Source organism: Trichophyton rubrum (genome assembly GCF_000151425.1).
Source record: "Trichophyton rubrum CBS 118892 genomic scaffold supercont2.7, whole genome shotgun sequence".
Taxonomy (NCBI): domain Eukaryota; kingdom Fungi; phylum Ascomycota; class Eurotiomycetes; order Onygenales; family Arthrodermataceae; genus Trichophyton; species Trichophyton rubrum.
In genome coordinates, this window is record NW_003456422.1 from 189,770 (window position 1) to 201,057 (window position 11,288).

The 11,288-nt window shown below is 48.8% G+C and overlaps 4 protein-coding genes across 4 annotated transcripts; all 4 read right to left on the minus strand.

Moving 5' to 3' along the window:
• Positions 1-391: 391 nt before the first annotated feature.
• On the minus strand, positions 392-1,998 carry TERG_06066 (uncharacterized protein; the record flags this gene model as incomplete). The annotated part of the gene is made up of 2 exons (XM_003233022.1): positions 392-1,077; positions 1,149-1,998. 2 exons carry the CDS (start codon positions 1,996-1,998, stop codon positions 392-394), a joined length of 1,536 nt encoding a protein of 511 aa, XP_003233070.1.
• Positions 1,999-2,268: 270 nt separating this feature from the next.
• Positions 2,269-6,502, minus strand: TERG_06067 (uncharacterized protein; the record flags this gene model as incomplete). The annotated part of the gene is made up of 5 exons (XM_003233023.1): positions 2,269-3,048; positions 3,142-3,495; positions 3,561-4,915; positions 4,988-6,237; positions 6,483-6,502. The coding sequence occupies 5 exons, from the start codon at positions 6,500-6,502 to the stop codon at positions 2,269-2,271; spliced, it is 3,759 nt and encodes a 1,252-aa protein (XP_003233071.1).
• A 654-nt stretch (positions 6,503-7,156) lies between these two features.
• Positions 7,157-7,605, minus strand: TERG_12362 (uncharacterized protein; the record flags this gene model as incomplete). The annotated part of the gene is made up of 1 exon (XM_047751331.1): positions 7,157-7,605. The coding sequence occupies one exon, from the start codon at positions 7,603-7,605 to the stop codon at positions 7,261-7,263; it is 345 nt and encodes a 114-aa protein (XP_047606777.1). The 3' UTR covers positions 7,157-7,260.
• Positions 7,606-7,666: 61 nt separating this feature from the next.
• On the minus strand, positions 7,667-8,342 carry TERG_12363 (uncharacterized protein; the record flags this gene model as incomplete). The annotated part of the gene is made up of 2 exons (XM_047751332.1): positions 7,667-8,046; positions 8,111-8,342. 2 exons carry the CDS (start codon positions 8,340-8,342, stop codon positions 7,667-7,669), a joined length of 612 nt encoding a protein of 203 aa, XP_047606778.1.
• Positions 8,343-11,288: the final 2,946 nt, after the last annotated feature.

Below are 11,288 nucleotides of genomic sequence, written 5' to 3' on the forward strand. Positions count from 1 at the left end.
TAGAGTTCCTAGAGGGTCACCTGTGCCTTTGCAATTTCCTTTCTTTTCCCTATTAGTGTTTGAATTTGATACCCCATCACTTCTTTTACATATATTGGGTAGCTTGTTGCTAGTGTTACCTCTTGAGCTGTTCATAGTGTTTATACTGCCTATCTAATGTCACACTGTACATATATACTTATGAAATAGATAACTATATTCACTGACTTAAAGGCCAAATATACAGCTTTAACCTACTGAGCCTTGGTGTGGACTCACTTTCTTCAACTTAGGATCAATTATTTGACACTTTGCTAATCGTTTTAGTGAAAATAGTACATATAAAAATAATTATAGGATATTGGTGAGTGAAGATCCTAAACAAGGTAAAGTGCTAAGTATCATACAAGAATCAAGAATCTTTGAAAGTGGCCTCATATCTCTTTCCTCTGAAAGCCCATACTCCCCAGTTGCCACAGGACACATCATGAGGATCTAGGTCATTTAGGTCCCATCTCAAGCTTCGGAATCTGTTCTCCCCTTGCTCAAGAAGGATGTCTGCTTCACCACCGCATTTTTTTTTCACCCAGTTCAGATCTCTCTCCATGTCACTCTGGGTGTAGCCAGTGCATATAATAGGAACTTTAGTCTCCAACAGGCATGGAAGAGTCTCCTCCCACTCATGGGAACTGGCTGGATGTCCTAAACCAGGATGAAAGAGCATGAAGCAGTCAAAATATGGGTCATAGGGTGCAAACATGTTAGCCTTGTGCATGGTATGGAAATAATCGACATAGGTAGTAATTTTCATCTGAGGACCGAGGCGGTCTTCAACAATTCCGCCGAAAGGATTGCTTGCAGTTCGTTCTGGGAGCGGGAACTCATCATCACGGTTTGCCATGCTCTCAGGTCCAATGAAGATCAGATTGATAGTGGCACGAGGAAAGAGGTGTGAAATCTGCATCCAGACTTCCCGCGGTAAGGAAGACTCTGCACGCGCACCTAGTACGAAGATTCGGACTGGGGGAGCTTTTAACCGCAGTCCCTTCATAGTGCTTCCCTCGCCTGCCCTTGGCGGGTGTAGGGTATAACGTAGAGCTGAATTCTCAAGTTAGAAGAACTCCCGTAGCTTAGACTACAACTGTAATCAAAGAAGGCCAATAACTCACCACTAAAACTCTTCAATCCTTCTGGGGTTAGTCTTCCACCCTTTGAAATGTTGTAAGGGCTGAGTTCATGTAGTACACTTGCAATTGTGACCGGGTAGGTAAGAAGCCTAGTAACCTGGCGCATGCTCCTATCGTCGTTGACAGCCTCGAACTCCCTGGTGTACAGGAAAGTATCCCAATTTGTCATGTTTACCACAATCTCATCCGCCTGGTAGCCAGGATAGTCAAATTCCGTGAAGAAACGTCCAGATTGCAAGTCATGGTCATCTTCATTTATCTGTCGAATAGTCTCGCAGACCTGTAAATGTGCCTCAAAGTCATCTATCCAATGTTCTTCGGAGCAATATACTGGAACACCACAGTCCGGGCACTCATGTTGAGCATGAGCAGGAGGCTGTTTCTGCTCGTTAGGGATGCCTGGCTTTTCAGCTTCGGAGCTTGCCGGAGAGACCGAGGCGCGGGTTTGCTGATGATCTGGATGCGGGCAGAAGGCATGTTGCTTGATAAATTGCGCTCGTTTTCTTATCTGGGGCGAAGGGGAATTGCTGTATGAATGGAAGAGATTGTCCCGTTGCAAGAGTGGCTGTTTCGGTTCCGATTGTTCACTAGCAGAGGCTTCCTGGGACGTAGCTAGGGAGGCTGTCCCTCTTATCTGGCTCCTGCAACCATTCAATCTTAATTGTCCTTGCTGCTGTGGAGAAATATTCTTTCGAGACGGCGTGGAATAAGTTTGATAACTGTGACCGAGGCGAGCGAGCTGCCTCAGCTTTGGTCCCGACGTCGCCCCATTTCGGCGAATACCTAGACCAAGTGCTTGCAGGCACCTTCGACAAGCAACTTCGGTCGCCATTGGAAGTGGCGGTGGTATTTGATAAACGCTCTGCGATTGTGTAAATACTTTTTGTTCGATTTACGGATATCCAAAGCTTCAGGGAGCAATGTATCACGTGATACGACCAACTTTCCAATTAGATGGCTGCATACCTACCTACTTAATATCACGCTGGTCTAATGCATTGAACAGTCTATATCGCAATCATAATGATAAACCGGTTTAATAAAAGGATAATGACTACAGCAAATCAACGATTAGGCATTATATAGAATACAAGTGCGGACCTTAGAAAATATCTTCACAAACACTCCAGTCTCCCGCAGCTCTAGACTTCCAATAGCTGCCGTTATACACCCAGTACTCTTCACCTGTGGTGTCGCAGACACCTTTTGAAAACCACTTAGGTTGATACTCTTCGCCTTTCGATTCTCGGTCTCTCCTCTTTGCTCGCTGTTTTTCCTCGACCCTATGTTTTTCAGTGGCAGCAAAATCGTACTCGCCGTCTTCCATGGCACGCTGGTCGGGTCGTAATCTGGTGTCGGTGGGAGGGAGATGAGGTTTTAGATTATCGGGGATAGCATTCAGCGTGACGACGAAAGGAGTTAGGTTAAACGGTATGCCAGTGGGCCTGGGGTTGCTTTGCCATATAAGCATGGCATGAGGAGAGTTCCCGTCTGGGGTGATCTCAGAGGCTGAGAGGGAGGCACCGTGACTGAGCTTTCGTGCATAAATTTTGTCGTTCCATCTGCCTCCAACACTCCAGTGTGGCACACCATCCTTGTCCAGGACCTTGCCGGATACATGATAGGCGGAAGCCGCCGTCCAGCCTCTAGGTTTGAAATCAAGATTGCACACTTCTCCCGTAGTCCAGTTCTTTATGACCATGGGACCATAATTGTCAACAGTGGGATTTCCTGTAATTATACCAATGACAGAAGAGGTGACTTTTTTCCAGGTATATAACTCTTCACCCCCGGAGGCGGGCCGGAGTCGCAAAAACCACGTTCCCAGAGGATTGATGTCGAATGATTTACCGTAGAACTTGGATTTCACAGCAGATTCACCCTAGAGAAAAATGATCAGTATTTTCAACATTCATGATGTAAATAAAATTAAATAGATAAATATAAAGATGATAATAAGAAAGTTGATACTTACATAGTAATCCCATCTAGGTGACTCGGCGTAGGCCGCACCGATAGGTGGATGATGGCTAACCTGCTCAACGAAGAAGCGATATCCCTTGTCAGGTCGGGCATATTCATAAGTTTCACCCAAGAGAGGATTGAATGGCTTTGCAACCCGCCCGATAGTCGAGGCATATTCACTGGCAGCAAATGCAGCCACATAAACCATTCTCTCCAGGGAATCTGGGCGGTCGGCAGCAGTATCGATAAGATCAGTGTATTCCATGTCCTCGGCAACGCGCTGGAGAAGGGATGTTGGCTCGTTGAATGACACGGGAAGAGTCATCTTAGTCATGTCCTTTCCAATCATAGATTTCAGGATACCCTATAGGCGCAAGTGTTAGATTAAGGCTCACAAACTATTTCAGGCAGCAGGAACACGGGTCTTACCCATAGAGAAACTTTCGGGCGATCATCAGCCTCCATTTTAAGCCGTTTTCTGATTTCATCCTCATATCCTTTGAACGAAGGTGCAATTTCTGATTCCTTCTTCGCCCGAGCACTAGATTCGTCAAGCTGTATTTTTTCTTCTTTCGTTGGAACGACAACTTCAACGTCGCCAGCATCTATGGCGTCGAAGAACTCTTCTTCATCGTCCGAATCACTATCAGACAGATTCATTTCCTCTAGCACTGTCTTCTTACGTAATAATCCAGGAGACGGGGCTTCTTCAGTCTGTTCGGGCTGTTTCTCTGCTTTGCTTTCCTGGACCACTGCTACAGCATCCGAGGTCCACACCTGTGACGGGGGAACAGTTTGGCTTAGCCTTCGGCTTTGTGGCACTGAAACGTTTTCTAATGCTTCTCTTAGGGCCTTCTTTGTTCGGCGTCGTTTATCTTCACTTTCACCCATTCTGTTCTGCAGGTCCTCGTGTTCCCGCGCAACTCGAGCCATGCTATCTTCCCACATCTTTCTAGCATCCGCCTCTCGGTCCAAACGGTATTGCCAGTAAGCGTCCCTGTCTCTGCTGATTTTGAGTAAATCGACAATTAGTGAGTTTAGAGTATCAACTGCTCTTCCATAAGTCGTTAAACCCTGGGCAATGGTAGGATCGGACAATGTCACTGATGGATTCTTTGCCTTTTCGGCATTTATAGCCGAGGAAACACCACGTAGAATATCTAGTTGGAGGCGAACAGACTGTGCCGTAATGCTAAAGGCATCTTTGTCTGAAGCTGGTCGTATTTCACGACTGCTTGTGTAATCAGCATAGTCATCTTCACCATCACCTTCAGCCGTGTTAGTGGTCACATGGCTAATCACTCTGGCCATGTTGGACTGTGAAGTACTAAGGTCGTTGACCCCGGTGACTGAGCCCTCATCGTCTCCGAAACCATTATCTGTTCCACCTCGAGAAATTTGTAGGCTCAACTTCGATCCGCTGGGAGTAGTGGTGCTACCAAAGGACGCTGCAGGAGGCGCGAGGGTTTTATCATTCAGCTTACTCCCAGCCGTGCTCATGGTATCCTGGTCCTGCCTCTCGATCTGTTCCATCCTGGCCTGTCGAAGCACCTCAACATCCTTTGTCCGTCGTTTGTCACTTTCTTTTGCTTCATCCTTCGCCCACTGGATGGCATTATTAAGCGCCCAGAACCAACGTTTTGCTTCGACAACGTGGTTTGCTTTGAGGTGATATTTGACTGAGGACTTCCCCAGGATTTCAAACCTCGTCTTATCCTGGGCGTCCATGTTCAGTTTTGCAATACGCATGTTGATTGCACCACGGCAGGCAGAACCGGCATCATCTGAATATATACTATTAGCATCCAAGTTTCATCACATGATCTCTTTTTTTTTAAAAACAAAAGAGAACGTACCCTGGTGTTTATAGTAGCTGAGGACACCGTCCTCTAGAACAAACCAGCGTAGCTTATAGCCAGTTGTATAATTTGTCCACTTCTTCAAATATCCTTTGATCTCCCTCGCGTCTTTTCCTCCGATGAAAACCTCACCGGATCCCTGGGCGAAGTTGTTCCCCAGAATAGCCTTTTCTTGTATTCCACGCTGAGCCATGACCGCTGCGGGTGACTTCTTCACAAACGAGCGTATTCGGTCATCCTTGGTAATGTCTTGGGGGAGCTTACCCTTTCTATCTCTGCGGAAAGGGTCAGCGCCATGCATGAGAAGAACCTGGATCAATTTTGTGTCCTTCTTTCGTACGGCTTCATGCAGCAGTGTACCACCAGACAGATAGGTGGTGCGGTCTGTGACAAGCTCAGGGGCATTCATGTCAACCATCCCTTGGACTCGAGGCTCAACAAGGACCCGTTCTAGTTTTTCATAATCCTCCTGGCCGACCAAAGACTGTATTTCTCTGGTCTTGGTGTCAACGAACAAAGACCGAGCGAGTTGAAGATGCTGGAAGATGTCGGGGTTACGAGCAAGATCAAGTGGTGTCTGCCCTTGAAAATTGGTCGCAGCGTCGTTAATGGCAGGGCGTTCCAACAACTCTCGAACTACAGGTAGTCTGCCTAACTGCGCAGCAAGGTGAAGAGGAGTATTGCCTTCGCGGTCACGAGCGTTGATTCCTGCATCGTCCACGGAGGCTAGTACAAATTCAACAACTTGAGGGTCTGCACACTGGATGGCCAAGTGTAGAATGCTTGTGCCGAGGGTAGCGCCCTCTTGGCCGCTTGATTCCTGATATTCTTTGACAGCCTTAGTAATGGCATTGGTATCTCCACTCCGCAGGACTTCAAACAGCCTGAATGTCCGCACGCTCTGATCCAAACTGATACTACTACTATCATGGCCAGCTTCAGCGGTAGAATGACGCGGGCGAGACTCTTCCATCTCTTCCTGGACACTGCCCTCTGGAATTTCAGGGCAGTTGCCAATATTTGTAGTGTTATTACCACCGTTGTCTTGCGCTGCCTTGCGCTTTGAAGACCGCAGACTAATCATGGATGCTGAATGCGAGTGGCGGGATTCTCGAGGCGAGGAAGAAGACGAAGAAACAGGAGAACCATTGTTAGGGGATGTAGCGCCGTCCTCCTTGTTATCGTCACTTTTTGATTTGTCTCGATGAAGGATGGAGAGTGCAAGAGCGCTCTTTGAGCGTTTGTGTCTGTATACATGTGCGAGCTGATTAGCTAAATACCAACGGAGCCAGATGCAAAAAAAAAAAAAAAAAAAAAACAACTACCACCATCCCAGATCCATAGCCCTGGAAAGCTAATTGGGATAGGTAGAAAAGGTAACGTAACGAGATGCAGTGATTAGCAAGTGTCCAGCGGAAAAAAGGACGGGCAAGAATGTATTTGACACTGCCAGATAGCAGTGAAAGGGGGTATCAGAAGCAAGGTGGCTTACCCTTCCGTCTTGTCCACCATGGCCCCGACCTGTCCGTGTTGGCAGCCGTTTAAGGTGTTGTTCGCTAAGATGTCTCTCCAGACGTCGGTTTCTGAGTGCTTCGAGGATGCTAGACCGGTAGGGCAAGAGGCTGGCGATGGCTTTGAGGTCGAACTTGGTCAGTTGCTGCTGCGTATCATCGGAGAGACGAGGTGAAGGAGAGGGCGCTGGAGAGTTGGAAGTGGGGGACGCCGGCGTGGCAAGGAGGCAGGCAGTGTCGAGTATATATAGACGACGCCGAAGCAGTTTTCCGTGGAGCACTCAAGCTCTCCTGCGTTTCATCTCTGTCTCCTCGTCGCTGGCTGGCTGTCTGCTGCGTCCGTCGTCGTCGTCGTCGTCGTCGTCGCTGGCTCGCCCTTAGTTTAGCTAACTAGCGGCCGCCAAACGATGTTTTTTTTTTTTCACCTCTGGCCTTGGCAGCGAAACGCTCGCCGCGTTGCATCATCGCAGCTTTAGTTACGCAGCTCGGCGGTGCAGGGAGAGCCATCGGACATGCAGGTGGTCTACGGAGTACAGGTTGACAGGAGGGCCTGCTCTACGCCCTTCCGGCAACGTCTCCAGGTTTCCGTCACATCTGACAGGAACAGGCCGGCTGCCATGACGCGGCCGCTGTGGAGGCGGGACCTCTCAGGGAAATCAGGTTCCGGGTATATATGATAGATATGGGCTTTCTACTCGTACAGGATATAGATGCAGATACAAATGTAGACAAAACGAGAAAAACCAACCAAGCAATCTATTAAGAAGAACAGCCGCTCACCAGCAGGATCACGCTCCCCAGCTGTCGGCGCAGGTCCTCCCTCTCCACATCATGCGTATCCTCGACTTCTCCCCAGTTTTCGATCTGCCATCTGACCTCCAGGCTCGACGCATGTGCGGCCTCTTCGATGCCAAATGTTCTGCTTGCACCGCCGGGTCTGAGATGGCGGAAATTCTCGCTCCATTCACTCACCACCCGGGCACCCACCAGCAGACTCTTCGTAGCTATTCCTGCTCGCTCCACGCCCGCAAGGTCGTACGGCGAAAGACTCGACAGCCACCCTCGAATAACATCAACTGTCTGCTGTGGCTGAGGTAATGGCATGATGCTGTTGGCGTCAAGGGTAGGCTTGAGCTCCACGCCTGGCCAAACTTCTCTCTCGCGCTCAGCTAGAGCCTGGGCTGCCCAAGATCTGCTTCTCCCGCAATGTCTCGCGCTTCTCTTTGCTTCGTCCGACGTAGTCTGGTTCTTTCTCGGGGGCCCAACTGAGCAGTGTGTCAGTCTCAAGATACCGTAGCATCACGCGAGTTATCTCGTCTCGTATCGTGGTGACTCCCTTTGCGTCTTCGGCTGCAATGTCTTCGGCCCGGCCGGTGATAGATGTCATCGGGATAAGATGGTACTTGGTTGCATGCTGTGCTGTCCTAAGTAGATCCCACTCCAGAGCTATAGCATGCGCGAGATGCGGTTTCGAAGAGGGCACTGTTAATATCTTCTTCTCTGGCGTTCGAACCGGCCGGCTGTCCAGGTATATCTGATGGCCTCCTATGTAGAGCAGGTGTCAATTGCTGTCAAGATTGGCAAAACAAGGCGTCAATTGGATGTCTACCAGCAGCTTCCTTGACGTGTACATCCTTCCAGAACCTCTTCCTCAGCGGACTCGCCGTTGACCCTGGCGGCTTTGGCGGAGGCCCAGAGACATTCACCGGGTGCGCAACGGCGGCTTTGGTGGTGGATGAGTGGACGAGCCGGACATATCGATGCAGTCCTTGCTGCACCTGCAGGCCCCGGCTGGGGTGAAACGACCGTAGAGCAGGAATTGCTCGCCGGAAGGCCTTCATCGCGATCTCTATGACTCTGGCCCTTGTGTTATATCTATCATCGACCTAGCCAAGTGGATGGACGGAGGTCAAAAAAAATCCTGGATGGATCCATCCATATATAGATACGGCACAACGATTATCCGCATAGAGGTTGGGCAGCCCCATCTGTCAACCTACCTGAATTTATCAAGGTAGAGATAGTATGGAGAATATGTACAGTTCACTAAAAGTATCGATACTATCCAACTGATGTTATCTAGGACTCTACGGTTGGTGATAAAGGGGTATGTTCTGTGTACTGACAGCCAGTCCTGGAAAAACACCTTGAGATATATACCTATATATCCTTGCAGATGAACGGTGTATTAACAGGGGATCGCTCTGGTCCTGCTCAGCTTGCACCTAGGTCTAGAGACGGGCAATAAGCTAATAACAGGCTTAGAAGAAGACAATCCCATACAGCCTGTTGATCCCCTTATACCAAAAGACACAGTCCACGGACCAGCCTTGTGGAGATTGATCGACGGCGGCAGCAGTCGTCCCAAGCTCGCTACGGGTTAATGGGAGAGTAGATATGCCAGGAACTTTGCTGACTCTAGGCCTGGTTAAACCTCGTGTTAATTCTTTTGGATAGTTGATGAGGCACAGAATGTTCATGTCTCCTCTGCTCGATTCTGATGTGTCAACCGGGTTGAAGGAAGAAATCAATATACCAACATCGCGTTTGACTACGCGTGCCACCAGATATCAAAGCCTACCCCTTCAGGCGTGCACCGAGGCATACACTTAAACACTTAATGGTAAGACGTCAAAAATACTCCGGTATCTTGGTGTTGTTAGATGCCACACCTTACCAAGACTCTCCTATTATCACATCTACACTAGCTGGAAACGGAACTGGGCTGCTTGATAACCAACTCATTTAGCCATATAAAAGAGGAGATGTCACCCTCTTTTCATCTGAATAACTTCACAAGGGCTCTGCATGGGAATGGGGAAAGACCATCCCGAGTCATTCATCCGTTGCAGGATTACTGGATAGAAGTGCCGATATCCAAATGTACCGTCTCCCACATCCGTATCGTTTGATACGCCTCACTGACCAGATCCTGCTGAAACATTTATTGGTAGTTATGTCATAGCTTCAACAATGCCGGCCACTCTGACGATCTGAATACACAACCCCGGCGGAGGGCATGGGGGAGCGTCCCATTTGCATACATGCATCGGCAGTTCAGGGTGGTACCCCAGATTCCAATTCATATTCAGTTGTTTGATGTCTGAGCAAGGCTAGTTCTGCAGTCAACCGCCGAGGATTGGCGCCAGCTAAGCTTTTCAGGAGATGTACGTCGAAGGACAGCAACTTTCAACCCACCTGCTTATACACTTCTTCTCATACCTGAATAAAACCTCCCCAGGGGATGTCTGTCAATTTAATGTCAGCCAAAGGATTCACCTGTCAACATATGCAGTCTGTTCTCGAAATACCAGGGCTTGCTTGCCCTCTTCTTGTGCAGAACAGGGTTGGAGGAATGACTCGTATAAGTAAGGAATGCAGCGGTTTGGCCTCGCTTGATGGCGGACAAGAAGGGAGTTGGAAGGGATGACGTAAAGTTACGTTTATGCAATAGTGAATATAGCCCTTACAACGACGCATATAACTAGGGCATACATCGATTGACTGTCCAAGTTCGTTGCTACGAGAAGGACTCGTTTATGATGGATGAGGTGGTCAAGTCCGTACATCCGGAAATATGTATCGGTCAGACTGATGCAACTCTATGTACCTCGCATCCTGTGTTGCTTCCTCCAGGTAAACCGGCCATTTCGATTTCGTCTATCATAACTGAAATACCCTCTTTTCTTCTTGTTCAGTTATGTGCCGCAATTGAATTTTTTTTTTCTCGAGGCTTCCTTATTCCCGAGAAATGTCCATTCTTCAGCACGCCATGTGGGGCACAGGAGAGGTCTCAATCTTCACGAACCTCCCACGACGGCCCGGCGGATGCAAGATCCACAGTGAGCGAGCTGGGAGAGAGGGCTGCCAGCTAGCGAGCTAGGTCTTCGTTAAAAGTGAAGCAGGCAAAAGAAAAAAAAAAAAAAACTAAAAGAAAAAGAAAGAGGGATATCAATAATAACGAAAACACCGTGAAGCAACCTAGACCCTAGACAGGGCAAGATGCACGTCATCGGGCGTGATTAACTAATTAAAGTCTCGCATTTCTGCCCCAACTCAGTCTACCGGATGGAAGATGGCGCGATTGAACATTTTACGCTTTTAGCAATTGTTTAATTTTGCAGATCATGCGGAGATTCAACAGCGACCCCTGATTACCGGTGCATGAGGGGAGAGCCACGACCTCCTGTATGATGCGTCGGGGAGCGTCGACTTGCATCCGGATGCCATCTCGGGGGAACCTTCATGTGCCCGGCCCCTGGAATGCTCTGGCATGGCTGTCTGGCGTGTACCAAGTACGAATCTCGAACACATTCCTGGACCCAACTATACGACAGGCGTGGTATCGAAACGGGGTAAGAGTAAGCCGTGCGTGCATATGCACTATGCACCGTTTGGCTGTCGAGGGAGGAAGAAAAGCGGGAGAGAGAGCCATCAACCTCCACCACCTTACAGCAAGAAGTGGGAAGAAACATCGGGAGAATTAATGAAATGTCACTGAGTTTGGGGTGGGAGCTGTCTGCATGCAACAAGATCTGCGCCGTGTGCGGTTACTTACTCTATGTCACTACACCTGGCTCCCCTCGAGAGACAGAGGCCAACCAACAAGGTAGAAAGACAGGCGGTTAGTTATCATTGAGCAGACTCTGTCGCACCTCGTATATATAGATGGTCGCGAACTATGGCCGTGCGGCTCACTAATGCATCAACAAGCGATCGAGGTATGGAATACGTTGTCTCGATGGGCAAGAATGATATTATACCCTGTAGGTTGCAGTGAGTAACAC